General features: G+C 55.2%; 3 protein-coding genes across 10 annotated transcripts; 2 read left to right on the top strand and 1 right to left on the bottom strand.

The window, feature by feature from the left end:
* Positions 1-64: 64 nt before the first annotated feature.
* Positions 65-3,738, top strand: LOC148316259 (tumor necrosis factor alpha-induced protein 2-like). Of its 6 annotated transcripts, XM_088285853.1 has the most exons (11): positions 65-1,350; positions 1,423-1,634; positions 1,718-1,832; positions 1,901-2,023; positions 2,090-2,187; positions 2,246-2,338; positions 2,451-2,577; positions 2,638-2,766; positions 2,841-2,996; positions 3,069-3,193; positions 3,430-3,738. In XM_088285853.1, exons 1-11 carry the CDS (start codon positions 781-783, stop codon positions 3,569-3,571), a joined length of 1,890 nt encoding a protein of 629 aa, XP_088141979.1. In that variant the 5' UTR covers positions 65-780; the 3' UTR covers positions 3,572-3,738. The 6 variants fall into 6 exon arrangements, with proteins under 6 accessions (XP_088141979.1, XP_088141973.1, XP_088141975.1 ...); XM_088285847.1 differs by having other exon boundaries at positions 65-645; positions 774-1,350; positions 1,901-2,187; positions 3,069-3,738; XM_088285849.1 differs by having other exon boundaries at positions 65-645; positions 765-1,350; positions 1,901-2,187; positions 3,069-3,738.
* On the bottom strand, positions 3,597-8,145 carry ckbb (creatine kinase, brain b). Of its 2 annotated transcripts, XM_088285856.1 has the most exons (8): positions 7,996-8,145; positions 6,795-6,995; positions 6,417-6,571; positions 5,299-5,431; positions 5,046-5,217; positions 4,848-4,971; positions 4,341-4,530; positions 3,597-4,197 (listed from the first exon to the last, which is right to left on the bottom strand). In XM_088285856.1, exons 2-8 carry the CDS (start codon positions 6,985-6,987, stop codon positions 4,019-4,021), a joined length of 1,146 nt encoding a protein of 381 aa, XP_088141982.1. In that variant the 5' UTR covers positions 6,988-6,995; positions 7,996-8,145; the 3' UTR covers positions 3,597-4,018. The 2 variants fall into 2 exon arrangements, with proteins under 2 accessions (XP_088141982.1, XP_088141981.1); XM_088285855.1 differs by having other exon boundaries at positions 5,046-5,431.
* A 1,812-nt stretch (positions 8,146-9,957) lies between these two features.
* On the top strand, positions 9,958-22,764 carry cdc42bpb (CDC42 binding protein kinase beta (DMPK-like)). Of its 2 annotated transcripts, XM_088286410.1 has the most exons (37): positions 9,958-10,919; positions 11,496-11,587; positions 12,248-12,331; positions 12,406-12,501; positions 12,614-12,762; positions 12,917-13,010; positions 13,083-13,283; positions 13,946-14,194; positions 14,275-14,485; positions 14,604-14,711; positions 14,784-14,917; positions 15,005-15,247; positions 15,326-15,436; positions 15,795-16,039; positions 16,117-16,222; positions 16,294-16,418; positions 16,492-16,597; positions 16,748-16,896; positions 17,021-17,118; positions 17,204-17,283; positions 17,447-17,515; positions 17,576-17,647; positions 17,719-17,824; positions 17,902-18,038; positions 18,169-18,308; positions 18,374-18,455; positions 18,524-18,740; positions 19,059-19,121; positions 19,187-19,428; positions 19,521-19,875; positions 19,957-20,054; positions 20,116-20,200; positions 20,280-20,397; positions 20,470-20,587; positions 20,753-20,977; positions 21,807-21,915; positions 22,134-22,764. In XM_088286410.1, the coding sequence occupies exons 1-37, from the start codon at positions 10,730-10,732 to the stop codon at positions 22,250-22,252; spliced, it is 5,226 nt and encodes a 1,741-aa protein (XP_088142536.1). In that variant the 5' UTR covers positions 9,958-10,729; the 3' UTR covers positions 22,253-22,764. The 2 variants fall into 2 exon arrangements, with proteins under 2 accessions (XP_088142536.1, XP_088142537.1); XM_088286411.1 differs by lacking the exon at positions 20,753-20,977 and having other exon boundaries at positions 9,961-10,919.
* The last annotated feature ends 1,205 nt before the right edge of the window (positions 22,765-23,969 follow it).

The raw sequence follows: 23,969 nt of genomic DNA, 5'->3' as shown, positions 1-23,969 counted from the left end.
TCGTTTTTGATGGTTGCTCTAAACAGCTCCAACTTCGCAAATCAAACCATGGCGTGGCTGCAAATTGCTCTTCGATTCGGTTTTATTTTATGAGAATATTCAGATAGTTTCTTATTTCATATTTGGCTAGAATCTAAAACACTATAAAAACAAACCAAAAAGTTATTTAATTGGCTTTGACGGTCATCCAGCTCATGGAAAAATGTGCAAAAGTTGAATGTTGGCAACTAGATCATGAGTTTGTCTTTTTTTTTCTTGCTGTAAAGGTAGAAAAAAGATTTGGCCAACTATGCTTCAGGCATATGATGTTTAAATTGTGACATAGAAACAAAAAAAAATGGCTTGTATTGATTCAGATTAGCTACACGTGCAACGTTGCCATCCATGCTGAATGCAATGCGAAGGGGCAGGTAATTAGTGCGCGCGCGCGCGTGTTTGTGTACGCGTGTGTGTGTGTGTGTTGTGCGTTCTGAAGCGTTTCAGGTGTCTGGAACCTCATTGCAAAAGTGGTGTTGTTTTCGTTGAGGTGTCGAGGCTCTTGTTTCAGTTCCATGACGTGGCCACACCCCCTGCGTCTGCCTTTTCACTCATTACACATTTGAAGGCAAAACTTCCAAGAAGAAGAAGAAGAAGCTGCCGCCTCACGTGAGTTCAAACCGAAGAAATATCGCCAAGTGGCTCGTGTAACATTTGGTGCTCGCTCCAAATTATTCGACGCACACGTTTTCATGTCTGAACCGCTGGCAACCAAATAATTCATCAAGATGTCGCAGTTGCGTCATGGAGGGCCGCCTGGAAGGAGAGAGCAGAAGGTGGCTGAAGTTCCCAGGAAGGTTCCGGAAGAACGTCCGCCGGCAGGAACCCAAAACAGGTGACCCTGCAGGGAGGCGACCACCCAACGTGAGCGGACGTGCTCGCTATTTATTTCACGCAGACGCGGTGGAGTCGGACGGCGAGCTGGAGGAGACCAGCAGGAAGCTGTCGGTCCAGGAGGAGGAGCTCTTGAGACGGGCCCGGTGTAGCGAGGAGACCGAGGACCGACTCTGGCGAGACCTTGAGGTCCTGAAGCTGCGGGTGCTGACGGCGGTCCAGCAGAGCTTCACTTGCGATGACTCGAACCTCGTCGGCGACGGCCTGACCAGCGCTGTGGCCGCCATGCTACGCCAGGAGGAACTGGACCGGCGCTGGGCAGGAAGCGGCGGCGACGGCGGCCCACCGTGGCGACCCCTCAAATGTCTGGCCTCTCACAACACCCTGCTCGCCGACATCGCCGAGTCCCGGCTCGAAGAGGCCTCCCGAGACGGAGAGCGGGACGGCGCCGACGGGCTCTCCGCAACTGTCAAGAGGCGGGTGAGTGCAAGGTTGTGACATCACTTCCTGCCCGCCGACTCTCGGAGCTCAGAGGTTATCATGTGATCTCAGGTGTGCGGCATGGGCAAGCGCATGAAGGCGGACTTGCTGCGGTGCGTGCGCGTGCTGCAGCCGTGTTACGGGCATCAGGTGGACGCGCTCAACATTTACGCCGGTTTGTGTCATCGTTCTTTCTCGGGCCGACTGAGCCGCATGATCCGAGACGGACTGGCGTCGGACGACTGCGCCTACGTGCTCTTCTGGGTCAACACCTTCTACCCGCAGTGAGGACGGCCGTCTTCATTTGAGGGCGTTCAAAACCTCCTGACGACGTCACCTGACGCGTGACTCGTGTGTGTGCGTGCAGGGAAATCCTGCAGCATGAAGAACTGCGCGGCAAGTTAAAGACGGCGTGTCTGGGCGCGCTCCTGCCGCAGGATCACTTGCGGGCGCTGGAGGAGCGCTACATGAACATCAAAGAGGTCGGCATCAAAAACGCCCTGACGACGCCGTGGCATCGGCGCCGAATCAGCATTTGTGTCCCGACCAGGAGCGGCTCTCGTTGTGGCTGCACAAAATCCTGCAGAGAGAAGAAGAAAAGTGGAGCGGCGCCGACATGCCGGAAGTCTTGGATGACGACTTCTTCTGTCCTGTGGCCATCGATGTCATTCAGGTGGCGGCCGCTTGCCGCGCGTGTGTCACGCCTGTTAAATGGCGAGCGTTTTTGATGTCTTTTCAGGTGCTCGACGGCTCCCTCGCAGACTTGCGCTGCGTCCTCGGTGATGATGTCACCAAATGTCGGCAGGTCACCGCTCACCTGGAACGCTTCCTCCTCAGGTACGGCGACGCCACGTGACGCCACGCGTGACACCATATTGACGGGCGCGCGTTTCAGGTACCAGAAGACTTTGGAGAAGTTGTCCCAGCGAAAGGATGCGTGTGCGTCAGCGTGGATGAAAGCTCACCTGGCCTGCGAGGAACAACTCAGGTGACGCCGTTGGCCGTCAATCCGCATTTTGACGAAGATATGACGGATGGCTCGATGAAGCGAGCACGGCGAGATGCGACCAAGCTTGACTGATGACTCGTAACGTCCGCAGAGATTACATCGGAAGTGGACTGGCGGATCTTTGTTGGCGACAGAGGCGTCACTCTGAGGCCATTTTGGATGCGCTGAGGGATTTCGCTTGGTCCACCTTTACCCGTCCCATCCACGGGCAGCTCAAGGTAGCGACGCCTCGGTTCGCGTTTGTTGTGGACGACATTCACGCCTGTGCGTGTCGTCAGGTGCACTACAAGCAGCTGTGGACGCCGGGCTGGTCGGACGGCTCGCTGCCCGTCATGGACTCGCTTCTGGATTCGCTGTTCGAACTCTTGAAGCTTCAGCTGAGCGGCCTGAAAGCTTCCTGCCGACACGTCAGTCTCGTGCGGTTCTATCTAACGTGTCGCCGGCGCGTGCGTGTCCGTCACGTGTTTGTGTGTTGCTACAGACGTTGGTGCGCCGGTTCCAGCGGGAGTTGGTGTCGGAATACTTGAGGAGGATGTCGAAGGGCCGTCTGAAGAGCGTCGAGGAGCGGACGTGCGCCGCCGAGCGGATGGCTAAGGACGCCGACAAGATGGACGATTTCTTCCACGCGGCGGCGACGGTGAGACGGTGTCCTCGCACGTGATGTTTGGCGAGAGTCTCCGACTTTGACGTGACGTGCGGTTGCGTTCAGGGCCGCGGCGAGCGCTCACGCTTCGGGCTGATGCTCCGCCACCTTGCCGACGTGCTTCGCCTGCACCGACCGGATATTGTTCGCCAAGAAATGGTCGCCTTCGCCCGGAAGTTCCCCGACTTTAGGTGTGCTTCTCCTGCTCTTATTGGTCAATCAGACTTCACTGGACATCCCGAGTCCGAACGCGACAAACACGCGCTTCAATCACGTGATGGGGACCACGACAACTTGGTGACAGACTCACCTGGTTGCCGTGACAACCTCCCATTCGCCACAACCGTCTGGCGACTTGGTTACCATGACAACGCGAGCACGAACGTACGTGTTTGGCGCAAACAACATACACGCTCGTTCCTTTCAGTGACCCGGCACTGGCGGCGCTGCTCGGCCTCAAGTCCGACGTCTCGGCAGCGGACGTTCGCGCCATCCGGCGCGGTGTGGAGAAGGAGCTCGCCTCCACCAATCAGAGCAAAGGGGTCGGACTTGATTGGTTCCCGTCTTGAAGATGATTTTGGACAGCACAAAATGTGTGTGGTAGCGGCTCGGTTTATTCGTAACATTGAAGGCAACATGCAGAATTTGAGAGTTGTGACTTCAACGCATTTATCCTTTCCAAGTACATCGTACAGAGTCTAGTGTGTGTAATAAAGACTTAAGGGTGTTTCACAGACTTTATTATCATCGTCGTCATTAATTTCATTATTATTGTTTTTATTATTGTAATTATTATTGTCGTTATAGTTATTCTTATTATGGGACGTTTAAGTTGCTCCAAAAGAGGAACTAGAAAATTATGGAGGTGTCAGACATCTACGTGGCTCACTAACATCCCGTAAGACAGGTTCTGCTTCAAGTGGGGGAGGAGGTGTAGGGCGCTTGGGGTCAGGGGTCGGTGTAGTTACGGGCACGAGAGATTACGTGAGGGGTGCGAGGTGAAAGAAGTGAAAGGTTCACTTCTGCTCGGGCATCAGGTCGTCAACGGCGTCGCCGGCCTCCAGGCGTTTCTCCATGTCCACCAGCAGGTTGACGCCGTCCACCACCATCTGGACCAGCTCCACTTCGGAGAAACCCAAGCGGTCGGCGTTGGAGATGTCAAATACTCCGCCCACCGCGGCCGTGTCCACGCCCCCTGAAAACAACGCACGCGTGCTTGAGACGGCGAGAAGGACGCCAGTCCCGCTACAGAGTTCCACGACCAAAGATTCTCCTTCTGAGGTACCCCTCCCCCCTAGTTCCCCTCACCAGTAGAATCCCCGCAGGCCGAGATCTTACCTGTGCCTCTTTTCTGCAGCCTGAGACGTTTGAGGACTTCACCAAACAGCTCGTGCTTGCTGAGGTTGGGAAGTTTGACGTGGACGCCGGCACGCAGACCGGTCCCCAGATTGGACGGGCATGTGAGGACGTAGCCCAGGTGCTCGTTCCACATGAACTCGTGACTTCGCTCCTTGAACAGGGACTCGATCTGCGCCACGAGAACGAGAAGGTCACGTGAGGTGCTCGGGGTCGTACGGACTAGTCAACTTTGTTAGCTCACGATGATGTTTAGAGCATCACATTGACTAGTCGCTTATCACGTATTTCAACATTTCAGCCGTTTTACTGATGCAATAGCAATTGTGGACAACTTAGCGGAAGCGTCCCGTAAATATAAACATTTGCTGCCCCCTCACCTACTTTAGACTTCTCAATTAAGAGCGAAGCTTCCATTTTGTAAATGGCTGCTGTGTTCCCACGGAACGCGTCCAACATTGAGCGCAACTGCGGAGCGGAGTGACTGACCTTGGTGAGGCCGGTGCAGAATCTGGTGAAGACCTCCCTCATGTTGCCGCCTTTCTGCATGCTGATGACACGCAGGTGGTCTTCCTCGTTGACCCACACAAGGAAGGTCTTGTTGTCGTTGTGCCTGCGAGCGCACGCGAACATCAGCGCACTTGACCACGTTGCAGCAAGTGGGGACAAAGTCGAACGCGTTCTGACCAGATGCCGCGGCCGTCGGGCCAATCGCGAGCCATGCCGGACGCCAGCAGCAGCGGTGAGACGGGTTTGTCGAAGAGGAAGTGGTCGTCGATCAGCTGCTGCTGTTCCTCCTCCGTCATGTTCTTCAGGGCGTAGTAGTGACCTTTCAAATCACCGTCCAGCGCGTCCAGACCTGCAAAGTCATCGCAAGCACAAACTTGGCCTTTGCCCAGCAGGGGGCGCTGCAGATGCAACGTAGAAAGCGATGTCGTACTTTGGATGGAGAGGTCCTCGATGGCGCGGCGTTCTCCGCGGCTGCAATGAGGCGGCAAGCAGAAGCCGCGGATGCTCCGGCCGGTCCGAACCCGAGAGCTCAGAACGTAGTTTGGATCCAGATCGTCTCCGCCCTGGAACCACCCGGAGTGCAACCCTCAGTGAATGCGACCCAAAGCATGAAAGACGAGCGACACGAGTGAGCGGTCTCCTGGCCGAGGGGCATTCCACAAAGCAGGTTCTGCGAAAGAGTCATCCGGTGATTGATTGGCAGTCCAAATCCCAGCGCCCTGAATTTCTCTGGGTGGGCCCGTTGGTCTCGAAATGTGTGCGTGATTGGCGACCTCTGCGAAGGTCTTTGAGGACAGTCATGGTGGAGATGAAGCGCGACTGCATACAAGTACTCTCCATTTCCCGTTTTCGTGTGCTTTCAACCAGGACGACTTCTCATGCCGACCCGTTTGGCCACAGGTCGGCGTGACGTCCCCAAGACCTGAGATCTCTGAGACTCGAAAAGTTTCCAGAAAATAAAAAGTTTGAATTTATTGCGAGCCGTCTCGTCTCCAGAAGACGTCAGGTCAGCGAGTTTGGCCTTTCAATGATCCACTGCGGTCAGAGAAAATCCAAATGAGTCAGAACCTCAATTGGGATGCGAAACGTTCCCGTTGAACCGGTGGCCTTCGTCCTCCGCCAAATATAAGCAAAGACTCAGCGGTTAGGATTCGTTCAACTTCGACCGTGGTGAGGATAAGCGGCTCAGCTCCTGGATGGAAGTGGCTCCATCCAGGCCCGTGAAGCGTGATTGGCCAAACCTGATCAGCTTTACGTCACGATTAGAAATTTGCCTCCCGGGATCGACTAATCTGAGCGAAGGGCTTGTCCCAAATCACATCTTTTTGTGTATTTCTATCCGCTTTGGCCTCTCGAGGAAGATGCTCATCAATTAATTTTTCTGCCTTTCAAAGTAAATTCTTTGACACCAGAAATGTCTCCAATTTAGCAGCTGTGGAACTGAACCCTTTCATTTTCCGCAAAGACCTTGGGCGCGGATGTCGAACCTGCTTCTGGAATAGCCGCGTTGTTGTTGTTGACTTGAGTTGAGTTGCGATCGTGGTTTACCTGCAGGTTCTCCGGGTCCAGGTCGGTCTTGTGCTTGTCATCAGGTGTGTAGCCCCCGTGGCGGTCTTCGATGATGGGGTCCATGAGGTCCCGGAACACCTCGTAGGTCTCCTCGTCTCCCGCCACGCAGCCCACCGTCATGATGAACGGATGACCTGAGTGCCCAAAATCGTTGCCGTTGTTGAAAACTGTTGAGCTTTATTTCGAGGTCGAGCAGCTGGAGTCCAATTAAGAGACAGAAAGCACCGATAAAGCCGCGGATCCAATTAAAGTTTCTAAATCGGCCCAACTCGGGTTGAGTACAGGAGTCAAGCGAGTTCATTTGGATTTTGGGGGCAGGGCAGGGCAGGAGAGGGGAGGGGAGGTGCCGGCCTTTACCTGGATTGTCCACGCCGGTCTGGATGACGTCGTCCAAGGTGAAGCCGCTGGGTGTCTCCTTGTCTCGCAGTTGGGCGTACATTTCGGGTGTGAGCACCTTGGCCATGTGGTTGTTGTGCTGGCTCAGGTCGGGAAACTCCTGCTCGGCCGAATAGTTCATCTTCATCTTGTTGTGCGTGTTCCCAAAAGGCATGGCGACTGCTGCTCAACACACACACACACACACACACACACACACACACACACACTTCCATGACATCATCACGCACCAACATGTGCCACGCCCGAGCCTCAGGCTGCAAAGTTTTGATATTGAATTTTTTTCATAATAGTTTGACTTTATTGCTTACATTTTTTAGGTGTTTTTTCTCATTATATCGGAACTATTTCATATTTATTTTTCTCGTTTAATTCAGCCTATAATTGTTTTTACTTTCAACAATTCCATCTTTTATACTGCAAAATTAAATCTTTGGGAACATAACAGTCTTGCTTCCCATGAACACTTGGGCCCACTATGCTTCTGTGTTTCAACGTTGCCATTCCATCTTTTGAGATATTCATTGTTGGCGCTTTAAGAATTGGGAACGTGGAAATGGACCTCACTGGGCAACTTCCACAAATCGAAAATGAGCGCAGAAAATGGAGGCCCCCAATCCCATTTTGCTTGGAGTGGGCCTGCTGTCCTCCTCAATCGATCCCCGATTGATTGCCCGCTTGCGTGCGTGCGTGGTGAAGGTCACACCAGCTGAACTTGTGCGCAGTGACACAGCAGCGCGCGTGCTAGCACGCGTGCGGGCGGACGCGCCTCGCCTTCTTCACCTTTACCTCTGACCTTGTCACGTGCAGCCGCTAACGTCACGCTATGTGCGTGCGCGCAAAGACGATTAGCGCGATGCGCGCGGCCGGTGCGCGCCTTTGCGCTGACTGCGCAACACCTGCACGCGAATACGAGCGCACGCGGGCACGCGCGCCTGCTCGATGCGTGTCGCGTGAAAATGAAATGAGGGCAGAGAAATAAAGAGGAAATTGCAGGAGAGGGTCGTAAACACCGTCTCTTTGTTCTGACAGCCGCCCCAGCCGAGGTGACGTGAGTGACGCAGGGGCTGGGGGGGGGGATCACTGTGTGCACGGTGTGCACATGACGGACGGGCTTTCTTATCGACGGCACTGATGAGATGGTTGGATGATTGGTCCTTACCTGGGGTCGGTTCCGGTGGAGCGATGCGATGCGAAGGAAGCTGGTCCGGTCTGGTCCGGTTCGGTTCTGCTGCGGCGGAGGATTAGAGCGCGTCCAGCTTTTTATATCCGCCCCTTGCAGCCCATTGGCTCCTATTTGCGGTCCATTCATTCCATTGGGCGGGAAGATGCTGCCGCCACCGCTGCTGCTGCTGTCACGTGACGTCACTTGTCATGAAGTGCCGAACTAAGTCGGAACCGCCTCACCTCGGATCGGTTTTCACGTGCGTTTGGCGCGAGAAATCTCTGACACGCGTAGCCATGGCAACACCTTCTGCCGGCTGCTTCATCTTCATCTTCATCATGATCATTATCGTCGTCATCATCTTCAGCCTCCATTTTTGAGTGACACAGCAAAGTGTCTCCGCCTTCAGCCAATCACGGGCTTCGTTCCCCTCCTCCTCACCCTATTGGCTGGGCCTCCATCCCTCCAATGCCGTGATGACTTTCTCAATAGGTGACCTTTCACCTTTCAGCTGTCTGCGCTTGCCTTGTGAATCTTAACAACCTTGCAACAAAAGCGGAACACGAACAAGCAAACCTTTGTGTGTGCACGTCGTGTTGCTGTGCGTGTGTGCGCGCTCATGTTAGTGTGCGAGTGCGCGGGCACTTGTTGGCGTGTGCATGTCCATGCGCGGGCACTTGTTGGCGTGTGCATGTCCATGCATAAATGCATGTACATGTTCGTGTGTGCTTGCACATGCGTGAGTATGTGCCCGTGTGTGCGTTTTTTTTTGGGGGTGGGGCGTGTACGCGTTACATGAGCTTACGTCACGGGCTGCTAATTGGCTGTTTGTCGAGACACCGTGCAAATCCGGTTGGGTAGGAAGAGGAGGATGGAGTTCGTCCAGTGAGGATGAAGCCGATAAAGAAAGCACTTTTTGTTGTGTGTGTGTGCACTCGCAGCGTCTCCTTTGCTCTGATTGGTCGCCTGCTGGTTATGTAAGTGGCTGACAAGCAGGTGCATTGTGGGACATTTTGCCAGAAACAGACTGACCCCATTTCGTCTTTGTCGCCACGACAACCGGCCGCCATGTGTGCGCGCACACACACGCGCATCATCAATTGAATTCAGTGACATGCAGGCACCGCCCCTAATGATCAAGCGACGCTGATTGTCTGTTAAGGAAGGAAGCAAGGAAGGAAGGAAGCAAGGAAAGAAGGAAGGGAGGAAGGACAAAGCAATCAGGAGACAAGGGGCGGGGTTAAAGCAGAGGGGACTAATCTGGGACAGGGGACCAAGTCACCGTTACCATAACAACCAGCTGCTTGGTGATTGACTGTCGCTGCAGGAGCTGTCATGCAATGTGTGTTTGGAGGTGTTAAAAAATCTCACCATTTGATTGTGTCTCGATTAGACATTGATTTAAACGCTTTGACTGAAAGTTGCATTTTCATAGACACCTGAACATAATTACTGACAGTACTCGCAACCGAAGAAGAAGCGAGCACGTGTATGTGCGTGTGTGTGTGCGCGTGTGATTATGTTGTTGTGTTTGCTTTTCCAGCCCAGAGCAAGAACCCCCCCCCTCCGTGTTGCACAGGAAAGCAGTTTCTGCACAAAAAAGCAATGATCCATTTTGTGCATCAGCAAAATGTCGGACAGGTTCAGAAACAAGGCAACGCAAAAAGATTCGTCCTCGATTTTACATCCTCAGTCCCTCGTCGTCTCCTCCTTTCCTCCTCCTTCCCTCCTCCCAGCATGCATTGCGAGCGGGGCCTTTGTGATTGTTGTGCAAAGCTGTTTGTTGTCAGGCGTCCGTTGTGGTGACGTCAGCTCCGTGACGCCGGCTCAAGTCGCCTCCTGGCTGTGATGACGTCACGCCCCAGCCTCCTGCCGGCTGCCGAGGGCCGATGACGTGACGTCACGTCTCCATGGCGTTTCCGGCAGGGAAGGCGGGGCCTGTGATGCTGGCTCATCGCTCTGCCATGCTCGGCAGCCGCTTCCAGAGGACAACTTCCGAGACTTGTCGCTTCTTATTTCAAAACAAAAGCGTTGACGTGCGCCCACGCAGCAATTAGCTGCACGTTGACCTGAGTGACTTCTACTGCGTGACGCCGAGCCTTTTTAGGGCAGTTAGGCGGTGAGAAGTTGTGTTCGCTCGCTCGCTCGCACATTGGCGCGTGTGAGTGCAAAGCTTTAATTGTGAAAGGGCGACCGAGCGGAAAAGCCCGTCGTGAGTGTCGCCGCTTGCCCTGAACGAGGCGAGCGACCTGGATTCTGCCGTCGCCTTCTTCCCGCTGGGAAGATCCGAAAAACGCTCCGTAATCGGGCCCGCTTGGTTTAGCCGCAACGTCATCGCCAGTCGGTCGGTGCCGGTGGTGTCGGACGGGGTCCCGAGCTGATAGACAGCCGGCGGCGAACATGGAGCGGCGGCGGAGGCGAACGTGACGGACGACTGGAGCAAAAGCGGACATTTGGGAATCGGGATTAAAGCCGATGTGGGGCGAAAACTGACGTCTGTCGGCCCGACACGCAACACACGACACGCGACGGACAAGGCTCGACGGACGGAACCAGGCGGACCGAACCGTCGACATTCACGCTCACCGACAGGCAAGCAAGCGAGCAAGCAAGCAAGCAGACGGGCCGCCCGCTCGGGAATGTTTGGTGGCAGCTAACGAGCTAGCGGATCTTAGCAGCGAACCTTTTAGCCTCAAGGCTTCAGGCCGGGCCGGATTGTGAGCGAGCGAGCATGTCGGCGGCCCAGGATGTCCAGGCGGCCCCGGTCCGCCTGAAGCGTCTTGAGGAGATGCTCGTGGAGCGCACGGCGCCGGGCTGCCTGAGCGTCGAGACGCTGCTCGACCTCCTCATCTGCGTGGCCACCGAGTGCTCCAACTGTCCACTCAAGAGAGACAAGCACGTCACCGACTTCCTCGATTGGGGTAAGAAAGTACCCAACCGAACCGAACCCGACTTGGGCTGGGGGTCGCACGTGAAGCGGGGCGCGGCTCGCCGACCGGCGAGCTTCTTGACGAGGTTCCTCAACGATCCCTTTGAAGGGCACGACGCGATTGATCCCTTCCAAGATCAATAACAAAATCACGTGACCCACAGACGCGATTTATGATCGATTCGAGGCCAGCCGTGAACAATGATTCCAATTGGCTAAATATTTCTTTTGTTTTGCATGTGAATCCAAAAGCCCACATAAGAACAAACAAAACTAAAATAGGAGCTGATTTCAAATGGATCATTTCTTTTTCAAAGTTTGCCAATGTTTTTTTATTTTGGAGGAAAAAAACACACACGTTAATCCGTCGTCTGCTTTTTTGGACGACCACAAAGACTTGAAAGTCTTAAATGGGGACCGAATGAGCAATCCGCTATCACATGAATCGATTAGTTGTCAATCGATTAATTGTCACATCTGCAACGATTCCTTGTTGTTTATAACAATCTGACTTGCGGACTTTTCAAACGTGGCATTAATCAATGACGGTGTGTTTGCGTGCACGCAGTGAAACCCTTCACGTCGGCCGTCAAGGACCTACGACTGCACCGAGACGACTTTGAGATGTTGAAGGTGATCGGACGTGGAGCTTTTGGCGAGGTAACGCATTTGTGTGTGTGCGTGTGCGTCCGCTGCCAGTGCGGAAGCAAGCCTTTCCAGTGCATTTCCTGTTTTCGGCCGGTCGCTTCCCGTCTTGCTGCTCCCTGATTTGTGCCGACCTTCCCGACGGGACGGGCCCGACGTTGCGCAAACAAACAAACAAAGCAGGGCGGAAAGATGACGAGCGGCGTTGGTGTGTGTGTGTGTGCGTGTGTTCCTTCCATGCATACTTTTGGGCGGGTGTGACCCCGCCGCACCTTCTCACTGCCTGAGGACACGAGCACGCCCGCACGCGCTCAAGTGAGGGTGTGCCGGGTGGCGCTTGTGCAAAATGCTGTCAGACGCCTCCTGGCAGATTAAAAAAAAAAAAAAATTTTTTTTTGGGCCAAGCACGTGACGAGACTCGATGAAGTCACTTGAAGTTGCTTCCTTAAATGTGAGGACCGCGAAATGAAAACAAAGGCGGCGACTCGTTGATCGTTGGCGACTCTCCAATCAGCAGCTCTCGACACACGCTTTGAGAACGGCCTTCTCTGATTGGCCGACACGTTTCCGTTCCACATGGTCACCGGCGCGCCCGTTCAGGCCGACATCTCCAGCGGCTCGCGAGATGGTGTCGGCCGGTCACGTGACGCGGTCGCCTTTGTGTCTCCCGCTCAGGTTGCCGTGGTGAAGATGAAGCAAACGGAGCGCGTCTACGCCATGAAGATCCTCAACAAGTGGGAAATGTTGAAGCGGGCCGAGGTAAGCTCACCCTCACTCGACCTGGTTGCCGCGTTGACGACGTGCGCTTGACGTGCTGGGGACGTGCGCCGCAGACGGCGTGTTTCCGCGAGGAGCGGGACGTGCTGGTGAGAGGAGACAGCCAGTGGATCACCACGCTGCACTTTGCCTTCCAGGACGACAACTACCTCGTGAGTACACGCTCTCCTTTTACTCGCACGACGGCAGATAAATGTGGCGGTCAACGTACTGATTGAGCGCCACTGTCATGTGACTTGACGATGGCCACGCCCACCTGCGCAGTACCTGGTGATGGATTACTACGTGGGTGGCGACTTGCTGACGCTGCTCAGCAAGTTTGAGGATCGCCTCCCGGAGGACATGGCCAAGTTCTACGTGGCCGAGATGGTTCTGGCCGTGCACTCCATCCACCAGCAGCGCTACATCCACAGGTAACGTCGCCCGAAAGCGGGCGGGGCTTCATCGCTTTCCGAGCAGCTCGCCGACGACGCCCTTGCCTTGCGCGCCTCGTCCTGCCTGCCGATCGCAACATCGAATCTTAAAAAAAGGATTGTCTTTTTCTGTCTTTTCTTTTTTGCCTCCCAGAGACATCAAGCCCGACAACATCCTGCTGGACGTCAACGGCCACATTCGTCTGGCGGACTTTGGATCTTGTCTGCGAATGATGGAGGACGGCACGGTAACGCGACGAGCGCACGCACGTGATGTTGAGCAAAATGAGAAGGAGCGCGCACGTCGTCTGGTGCCACAGGTGCAGTCGTCGGTGGCGGTGGGCACGCCGGACTACATTTCTCCCGAGATTCTGCAGGCCATGGAGGACGGCATGGGCCGCTACGGCCCCGAGTGCGACTGGTGGTCTCTGGGCGTGTGCGTGTACGAGATGCTGTACGGGGAGACGCCGTTCTACGCCGAGTCGCTGGTGGAAACTTACGGCAAGATCATGAACCACGAGGTCAGCGGCCGCCAAACCAAAATCGACTAAAAATATTCCAAATTGTTGTGATGGAATTGCAATCTTGCAATGTAAAGTAATCAGATTACTTGAGTCAGCTTTTGTCCTTCGACGCGTCCCCGAGCGCTCGTCCTCATTTCTCGCGTGCGTCCTCTTTTCTAAAAATGAAGCGCCCTCCCTCTGCGAGCTCCGCCGGCCTTCATTTTGTGGCACCGACACAATGAAAAGTTTGAACGCCAGACAATTATTTTAGCGTCAGAGTTGCCTGACGCCAGCGATCGTCAGGCGTGTCGTTTGAATGCCTTCACATTTCCCTCGCCGCGAGCGACCTTTCGGACGTCGCGAGGGCTTTGTTTTGTTTTGTTGTTACGCGATGATTTTGACATTTGGCTTCAAGTAAGGGAAGGGAAGCCGCGTTCCACGCTCACAACATGAGTCACTCCATAATTGCACCAAAACTTCCGTCACACCAAGCAAGTCGAGAATTTACTTGCAACGACGCTTGTATTGCGAGTCAAAAAAAAAAAAAAAAGATTGCTCGCGTTTCCAAATGTGTCCGGTCACTCATAAAAGGCACGTCAGGCCAGTTTTTTTTTTTTTCCCCGTCTGTCGCTCACTAAAACGGATGACATCGTCGCCGCCGTTGCGTTTGTGGCCCGCAGGAGCGTTTCCAGTTTCCCGCCCACGTGAGCGACGTGTCGGACGCGGCCAAGGACCTGATCCAGCGACTGCTGTGCTCGCGCGAGCGCCGTCTGGGCGCCAACGGCATTTCGGACTTCAAGACGCACCCGTTCTTCAACGCCATCGACTGGAACAACATCCGCTCGGCCGAGGCGCCGTACATCCCCGACGTGTCGTCGCCCACCGACACGTCCAACTTTGACGTGGATGACGACGTCCTCAAGAACCCGGTGAGGGCCGCCTCTCGTCCGCCATTCCGCGTCGTCCTCCCCGCAAATCAAAATTTGAAGACGCGGCGGTGCTTCTGCAGGACATCAGCCCGCCGATGTCGCACAGCGGCTTCACCGGGCAGCACCTCCCCTTCGTGGGCTTCACCTACACCACCGACAGCCGCTTCTCGGACCGCGCGTGCGGCGTCACGCGAGAGATGGGCTCCCCCGCCGGCCGTCAGCTGGAGGCCTTCGAGAGGCGGATCCGCAGTCTGGAGCAGGAGAAGGAGGAACTCCACCGCAGACTGCAAGGTGATGCGCCGCACCACGTCAAAAAGCCTTTTATTCTCCTCAAATGTTGCCGGGGAGCCTTGGCTCCAAAAAATCGTTGTCGTGAATCAAATGGTCCAACCCTGCCTGGGGCGTGTAGAGTCAACGCAGGCCTTGCAGGCTCCGCCCTCAGGAGGTCCGCTAAGTCGAGACAAAGAAATCAAGAAGCTTAACGAGGAGATCGAGCGTCTGAAGAAAAAGCTGGCAGGTGAGAGTGGGAGCGTTTGTCTTTGCCCGATGATGTCATCACCGTGTGGCCACGCCCCCTCTGCTCTGCTAGATTCTGATAGGCTGGAGCACCAGCTGGAGGAGGCGGTCACCCTGCGGCAGGACTACGACAGCTCCGCCTCCAAGCTGAAGAACCTGGAAAGGCAAGTGAAGACGCTGCGGCTGGAGAAGGACGACGTCCACAAGGTGAGCGGTCGCCACGAGGCGTCCACTTCGAAACATCGCCCTGAATGCTCGACAGATGCGCTGAACGTGCTCGTTTGTTTTGCTCAGCAAATGCTGGAGGCGCTGGAGCGTTTGCGGACGCAGTCCAAAGAACTGAAGGAGGCGCAGTCGCAGAGACGCTCGGCCCTGCAGGAGTTCTCGGAGCTGTCGGAGAAGACGGCCGAGTTGCGCGCCTCCAAGCAGCGTCTCGCTCGCCAACTTCGCGACAAAGAGGAGGAGACGGACGCCCTCCTTCAGAAGATGGACGGCATGCGGCTGGACATCCGCAAGACGGACAAGAACCGCAAGGAGGTGAGGGAACCCCCCCCCCCCCCCCACGAGCGGGCGAGCGGGGGGGCGGCACTTTTTCAAGGCTTTTCGTTTTCTCAGCTGGAGGCTCAGCTGGACGAAGCCACGGCAGAAGCGTCCAAAGAGAAGAAGCTGAAGGAGCACAGCGAAGTCTACGTCAAGCAGCTGGAGGCGGAGCTTCAGCGTTTCAAGGTCAGAGGTCGCGAGAGCTAATCCGGACTTGATTTTGCAAATCGCAATGAGCGTCGTGTGAACCCGTCCATCGGAATAGCCGGACCGCGTCCGGTGTCGTCCTGATGTCGTTTTCGTGCTTCCATCGACGACGTTCGAGAGCTCGTCAACTTGTTTTGAAGTAGCAATATCGTTGGCGTCAATCTCCGCGTGTAACATGGCTGATCTGATTCACACGTGCATCCAAAAAGATCACGTCAGCAGCGTGCCGCCATCGAGATGCAACCTTTGGCGGCAGCGACGAAAAAAATGGAACCGGTAGAAGGATCGACGCCCGAGCCCAAATGACTCGGCGGGCTTACGGCGGTTTCGCTTTCAGTCTCAGCAGGGAAAAGGAGCGTCGGCAGAAGGGGCGGAGTCTCAGCAGGAGCTGTCTCGCCTGAAGGCGGAGCTGGACAAGAAGGTTCTGTTCTACGAGGAGGAGATGCTGAGGCGAGACTCTGCGCACTCGTCCGAGATGAAGAAGTTGCGCAAGGAGCTGCGTGACTCCGAGTCTTTGCAGCTGGCCGCCAACAAGGAGATCCTGCAGCTCAAGGACAAGCTGGACAAGGACAAGAGGGACAGGTGGGTCGGGTCCGGTCGGGCCGGGCCTCGCACGAGCCCGCTTCGCCGGGCTCACGCCGTCGTTTGTTTTTGCGCAGACGAGCGGAGATGGACGATGCGGTCGGCGTCCTGAAGGACAAACACGAGCGAGAGAAGAACCTCCTGATGGAAGAAAACCAAAAACTGCTGTCCGAAACGGACAAGGTCGGTGTCTTCGATGACGTTGTGTGTGTGTGTGCGCGTTTATAACGGCGTTCCCGTTTCTGCTCCGCCAGTTGTGCTCGTTTGTGGACAAGCTGACCACTCAGAACCGCCAGCTGGAAGACGAGCTCCAGGACGCGTCGTCCAAGAAGGAGAGCGTGGCTCACTGGGAGGCTCAGATTGCGGAGATCATTCAGTGGTGAGTGTGACGCAGGCCCGGCCCAACCACCGGGGGGCGACCTCTCAACGCTGGTTTTTGCGTTTGCGTTTAGGGTCAGCGATGAGAAAGATGCTCGCGGTTACCTGCAAGCGTTGGCCACCAAGATGACCGACGAGTTGGAAACGCTCCGCAGCTCCAACCTGGGCAGCAGAACTTTGGTACGTGACGTGCCATGATGCCGACGATCATCACAACGCGATGGGGCGGCCGCAAGATGCTCCTTGGTTGTCGCGTTCCTTTTCGAGTCGCTGGCCGGAATCGTCCGCGGTCGGTCGCGCGTATCTCACGATGTCTCGGGCACTCGGCAGGACCCGCTTTGGAAGGTGCGTCGCAGTCAGAAGTTGGACATGTCGGCCCGCCTGGAGCTTCAGTCGGCTCTGGACGCCGAAATCCGAGCCAAGCAGATGGTCCACCAGGAGCTGCGCAAGATCAAAGCCGCCAACATGGCGCTGGAGAGGTCACGCCTCCTCCTTCTCCGCACTCGACCTCGTCGTGTCTCGTCGGCGTCCGCTAACGGAAGCCGTCTGGCTTTTTGTCCCGCATGCGTCTCGCTCGTCGTCGCTGGCGATGCGCACGTGCAGCAAGCTGAAAGATTCGGAGGACCGAAGCAGCGACATGGCGTCCCAGATTGAGAATCTGAAGAAGGAAATGGAGGACGGCCGATCGCGCGCGGACAAAGGTGAGGCCGCCTGCCGACTCCTCCTCCTTGCGAGATGCTCGCGGTGTCGCGTCGTCGTGACCTTTGACCTTTTAACTCTGCGCAGCGATGAACCTTCCTGACTTCCAAGACGCCATCTTTGAATACTTTAACACGTCGCCGCTGGCGCCTGACCTGACCTTCAGGGTGAGTTTGTCCTTGTCCATGACGGAACTCGCGTTGGTCGACTTTTAAACTTTGATGCGCTCATTTTTAAGCTTTTTGGAGCTCGCTTCCGCTCACGTCAAGGCCGCTGTGCGCGAATGTCGTGAAGGACGTTGAACGTGATGTCAATATTTGTGACCTGCAGACCGGCGACCTCGACAGCGCGCCCGTGCGGTCCCAAAGCACGCCGCCCTCATCCGCCTCGGACAACGAGGTAAGTCTCTGACGCCGCCGAACGCGGAGGACCTTCTTGATGCCTGGCGTGCGTCTTCAGGTTTTGAAGGCGCTGTCCATCCCGCTGAGCCCCTCGCCCTCCTACCAAAGTTCATCAGCGAGCTCACTGAAGGTACGCCGCCGCGTCGCTCGGGGAGGGGGCGTGGCCTCGTGTGTCATTGATGGCATGGCGTGTGTTTGCAGCCCAAAGCCCACCAGCTCAGCATCAAGACCTTCTCCAGTCCCACGCAGTGCACCCACTGCACCTCCCTCATGGTGGGCCTCATGCGGCAGGGCTACGCCTGCGAAGGTAAGCGCGCTCGCTCGGCCGGCGCCGGGCACGCTCGCTCGCCGCACGCGCTCAACGTGGCGTCTCGCCTCCCGCAGTTTGCTCCTTCATCTGTCACGTGGCCTGCAAAGACCACGCCCCCCTGGTGTGCCCGATTCCGGCGGAGCAGGCCAAGAGACCGCAAGGCATCGACGTCCAAAGAGGCATCGGCACCGCCTACAAAGGATACGTTCGGGTACGACGCACACGCCTGACTTGGAAGCGTTCTCGAGTCAAACGGCGCAATGGGTGGAAAAGTGCCATATGAGGAAAAAAAAAAATCAATGTTGCGTTTTGAGTCTCGCCTCGCTTTGTCGTCCCATCAGATTCCCAAGCCCAGCGGCGTGAAGAAAGGCTGGCAGCGAGCCTTCGCCGTGGTCTCCGACTGCAAACTTTTCCTGTACGACGTCCCGGAGGGGAAGACGACGCAGCCCGGCGTGGTGGCCAGTCTGGTGCTGGATCTCAGGTAAAGCCGCTGGAAAACGGGCGCCGTTTGCCTTTTGCTCACGCCGTGTCAACGCGGCGCCGCAGGGATGAGGACTTCTCCGTCAGCTCCGTGTTGGCGTCGGATGTCATCCACGCGTCCAGGAAGGACGTCCCGTGCATCTTCCGGGTAGGACGCCGCCCCCTCCCGTTCGGCGAGAGGAGCCGCGTGATGACGCGTGCGGCTCTTTTGTTCAGGTGACGTCGCCGCAGCTGAGCTCGCTGCCGTGTTGCGTGTCTCTGTTGGTTCTGGCCGAGAGCGAGGCGGAGAAGAGGAAGTGGGTCCGCATCCTGGAGGGTCTGCAGAGCATCGTGGCCAAGAACGCGCTGAAGAATCAGCAAGTCCACATCCTGCACGAGGCCTACGACGCCTCGCTGCCCATCATCAAGACCACGCTCTCCGGCGCCGTGCTCGGTCCGTCGCCTCAAAATGATTCTTTTTATTGATTTTTTTCGTTGCCGTGCCTTGACTTATGAGCGGAGTGGTCCCTTTTGTTGCTTTGAACAATTTGAATTCGAAGCACGCAATTTCCACCAAATTGGCGCCTTTGCCACTGAATCCGTCGGTTGATATTTTGCACTTTTCGGTCACGCCGTGTTATTTAGTGGACAAAATTTTAAAACCTGATTTGAGATACGAGCACATTGAGTCGCAAACTCAATTCCTAAGTCAAAGCGCCGCTGCCGTCCAACGTTGAATTTTTTTTTGTATTGAATTTTTTGGCGTTTGCAGACCGGGAGCGCATCGCCTTGGGAACCGAGGACGGATTGTTTGTGGTGGAGGTGACTCGAGACGGTGAGTCGGCGACGGGCTGGTCCCGCTCGGACCAGGGCTGACGATGTGCCCGCTTTGTCTTGAAGTGATCGTGCGAGCGGCGGACAGCAGGAAAGTTTATCAGCTGGAGCTGATCCCGAAGGAGAAGATGTTTGCGCTGCTGTGCGGCCGAAACCGCACGGTGCATCTTCACCCGTGGGGCCTGCTGGACGGCAGCGAGGCCACTTTTGACGTCAAGCTGACGGAAACCAAAGGATGCCAGGCCCTGACGGCCGGGCTGCTGCGACCCGGCGGGCCCGCCTGCCTGCTGGCGGCCGTCAAGCGTCAGGTCAGAGGCCAGGCGAGGTGGCGCCGCCCCGCGCCGCGCCACGTCTGTTCTATCCGTCTCCTCACCCGCCTGCCGTGTCGTGTCGTCCGCAGGTGTTGTGCTTCGAGATCACGCGAGCCAAGCCTCATCACCGCCGCCTGTGGGAGGTGCAAGCGCCGGGGACGGTCCAGTGGCTGGGGATGCTGCGCGAGCGTCTGTGCGTGGGCTACCCGTCGGGCTTTGCGCTGCTGGCGCTCCAAGGCGAGTCGTCGCCGGTGAGCCTGGTGAGCCCGGCCGACCCGTCGCTGGCCTTCCTGGCTCAGCAGCCGCTGGACGCCGTGCACGCGCTGGAGGTGGGCTCGGCCGAGGTGCTGCTGTGCTTCAGCCAGCTCGGCGTCTTTGTGGACGCTCATGGACGCCGCTCGCGGACGCAGGAGCTGATGTGGCCGGCCACGCCGCTCGCGTGCAGTACGTCGTCGGTCGCCGGCGCTCACGAACGTCGCTCGCCGTTCGCTAACGTGTCGGCCATCTTTGCGTGTTTGGCCGCAGGTTCCAACTCGTCCCACCTGACCGTCTACAGCGAGTACGGCGTGGACGTTTTTGATATCCACACGGCCGAGTGGGTGCAGACCATCTCGCTACGCAAGGTAACACGTCGGCGCCGGCGTACTTGACGACCGCGGCGGTGACGCGCGCCTCCTTTCTCAGATCCGACCTCTCAATGTGGACGGGACGCTCAACCTGCTCACGTCAGAAGCCCCTCGCCTCATTTACTTCAGCAACGCGTCATCGGGTGAGCGCGGCCGCATTCCGACGTTGCCCTTGCAGGCCACGCCCCTTTTTCAACAGCGTTTCTCTCCCGCCGTCCTCAGAGGGCGACCTGACCATCCCGGAGATGTCCGAGCACAGCAGGAAATTGATGGTCCGCACTCGCAGCAAGAGGAAGTTTCTCTTCAAAGTTCCGGAGGAAGAAAGACTTCAGCAGCGCAGGTGAAGCGCATCCTTTCGCTCTCGTCGCTTCCTCATGACGACCCCGCCCGTAACTCCTCCCCCTCTCGTCAGGGAGATGCTACGGGATCCTGAGCTGAGGTCCAGGATGATCTCCAATCCCACCAACTTCAACCACGTGGCCCACATGGGACCAGGAGACGGCATGCAAGTTCTCATGGACCTCCCCCTGGTGAGCGCGTGTTCCCGTCTGCGTGTGCTCGTTCTCGTTCTCGTCCGCACGTCGTCGTCGTCGTCGTCGCCGCCGTCGTCCTCGTCCTCCACCCGCCTGCATGTTGACTGACTCGTGGTCTCTTGTCCTCCTCCTGCGCTGCTCCTGTCCTTCCCTGACTTCCAGGTCGGTGATGTGGCCCCCCCCTCCCCGTCTCCCTCCCCCTCCTCGTCCACCTCTCGTCACACCCTCATCTCCTCGCCCTCCAACTTTGAGCACGTGTATCACATGACGTCGTCGTCGGCCGGCGTCTTCTTGCTGAAAGACTCGGCCTCGTCCTCCTCCCAGCAGAGTCTCCTGCAGCCTTCCTCCTCCTCCTCTTCCTCTCCCTCCATCTCCTCTCTGGGAAGGGTAATAACGACCCCCCCGCCCCCTCACTCCCCCCACCGCCACCCTCCCCCTTACGCGCACACACAATAGAGGTGTCGAAAGTCATTGATTCATCCACAATTTATCGATTCCACTGGTCGTGCGCAGACGCCAAATTCCAAAATATCTTCTACTCTTTATTTAGCACATCAGGTTTCTGAAATATTGGATTTTTTTTGGTTTGTTTGTAAACTTTCATTCAGAAATATTGCCAATATTATTATTATAATTATCATTCTTGACCCCTGATGATTGAAGAGGGAAAAAATGTGGACAGTTTTGAAATGAGATGAGTTATGAGCCGGCCAGCTTCTCTTTCTCATTGGTTGACTTCCACTTTTAAAGGGCCACACACGCGGTCAACTTCGCAGATGCTACAGCGTAGAACGTAAAGATGGCGCCCTCAAGTGGACAAAAATATTGTCATGTCGCCGGCTCGCCAGTTAATGCAAATATCGTACATGCTCTTCAGACTTGCAGCCAGTTCAAAATAAAATTGATAAAAAAGCTCATTGGCGTGTATTAAAATTGGCTTCTTTGTAGCAGCTGTACTGAAAAGTAAGTGCAAAGTGGCGCCGATTTTTGGCTGGGGGGTAGTCTGGAAGGTAGAACCTCCCGGAAACCGAGATGACGGCAACCATGAGTTCACGTGAGCTTTTTGTTGGCTGCTGTGCTTGACGTTTTTCAAAATGGCGGCCACGCTGGGGAACTTGTCTCTTGCACACGTGTGTCCTTTCTTTGTACACGTCTTGCCTTGCTGTCATGTGACCTGTGTGTGTGTGTGTGTGTGTGTGTGTGTGTGTACACGCAGGGGGTGTTGTCTTCCTCTCAAGAGGATGCTGTCAAAGAGAAGCCCCGCCCACTGTCCAGCATCTCCCGCCATCAGAGGAGCAAAACGCAGATGACGCGCACGGCCTCAGGTACGTTTTGCTTCCGTGTCCTCGACAGTCACGTGAAGCTCAACCCGGGCAAACGTCAGCAAGATTTGAATGGCGCCTCACGGCAAATCATGTGACTTGTTGGTGGCCGCGTGCGCCGGCGCCGTCTCGCGCTGGGCGGTCTGACGTTCACGCGTAGCTCCAATTTCAATTCCGGTGTTTGTCGTGTCTTTTTCTCAGCTTTCTGGTTTCTTTTGTAGACATTGGGGGAGGAGCTTCAGCTGGCGGCACTCAGGAGGTGGAGCCGGACTCGGAGCGAGAGGTGACGCCAACCGTGGAGTCTTGCATTGATCTGTCGTCTGACACCTCCGCTGATTGAATGACTTTTCGCTCCCCCAAGTCCGCCAGCGCAGACTCACTTTGCTTTCTGAGCCTTGAAATGGGAGTGGGCGGATGACACACACGCACACGCGCACACACACACGCCCACACTAAACACGTGCACACCAGCAGCGTTGCTGAAGCAGAAAAGCTGCCGCGTGCTCTCCATTTTAATTTCCTTTTATTGTGGCGGTATGAGTGAGCTTTCTGCTTTTATTGGAGTTTTAAGTCTTTTGTTGCTAGGTAACACCGCAACTTGTTTTGACCTTTGACTTGAGGCCGTCAATCACTAATTTGTACTCATGAAATCGTTTCCTGTTTGACTTTGGTGTGATCAAAGAAAAAAGAAAGAAACACTGTATTGAAGTTGCACATTGTCATTTTCCCCATTTAAACTCTGACCTTTCCAGTCAGCCGAACACTACTGTTGACATTTTTCCCTCCCGGAATTACCAGGAGAAAAAAAAACAGCTTTGTAATGATGACAAACAATAAAATAATCTACTGACACAGTGAGTTGTTTGATTGACTGGTCCACCACATCGGCCCAATCACGTGACTCATTCGGATTCTTAACTCAGCTCTGCCACTACGATAAACCGGATAAATCGACATGATCCCTTTTCCAAACCTACCATGGCGCCATCTAATAATGAAGATGCAAACAACTCTGATTATTAAAAATAATAAATACAACAAACAAAAAATGTTTTTAGAATCGAACTAAAGGGACGATATTGTTGAACCAAACAATGATATTTGAAAAAACTGTTTTGAATTATTACTAAAACAATAAGAACAGCGTGTTAGAATGCAGAAAACCCTTCTACCGACGGTTTGTGTTTGAGTCTTCGCAGACGTCGTACTGTTGTAAAATGCGATTGGACAGTAAACAGCCAATCAGAATCAGCCCTAGTGTCCGACTCCTGATTGGTTAATAATTGTGGCACAGTTATCGCGCCTTCATTGTAAGCGTAAAACCGCGTGGTGGGTCTTCTTGTACACGCGGAACACATTTTGGTACGTGGAAAACATGTTTTCGTACGCAGTATTTGACATTACGCTTACATAATTGTGGCACAAATCAAACGCCATACTTATTATGACACCTGTCCACATTGGCGGCAGGTGCTTGGGGGGGCTTTGTTGTCAAGAGTCTGGAGTCTTGTGTCCCGAAGGGGATCGTGTTGTCTGGATTTTTGCCTCGTGACAGAAAAGGTATGTTGCTTTTGGTTGACACAGTACTTCGTTGACTACTTTGATGGAGGAAAATGTCATTCATGAAATCGTTTGTGTCCGGATATGGTGGTCTTTCCGTGTCCCGTCGAAGCTCGAGTTAAAAAGTGGTCGTTATAGTCCCGCAGGCTAAATCCGCGTGCACGTCACTACGGCAATGCCGCGCACGATTTGCCTTTTATAAAACAAAAGGACCGCAACACAAAATAAGTGCTCAGGTGTACAGTCGACTTTAAACTGATGTCTGGTTCGAACCGCGTTAGGTTGGAGAGCCAGCAGTGTTGTATTTCAATCAATACGAAAATAAGATGACGGCTACATTTGCAATTTTGCAGACGCTCCCAGACCGGAACACGTACATTTATGACGTCATCATGACGAAGAGATTCGATGTCAAATGTATATTAAATATTTTGCACCACAGAGTACTGAGTTTCGAGTTCTACACAATAATAGGTCTCCAAATTATATTTAATAAA

This window comes from Idiotropiscis lumnitzeri, chromosome 21 (assembly GCF_059441095.1).
Source record: "Idiotropiscis lumnitzeri isolate Australia: NSW breed Sydney's pygmy pipehorse chromosome 21, RoL_Ilum_1.0, whole genome shotgun sequence".
Classification (NCBI taxonomy): Eukaryota; Metazoa; Chordata; class Actinopteri; order Syngnathiformes; family Syngnathidae; genus Idiotropiscis; species Idiotropiscis lumnitzeri.
Note: the sequence above shows the minus strand (reverse complement) of the source record. Positions and strands in the feature narration are given on the sequence as shown.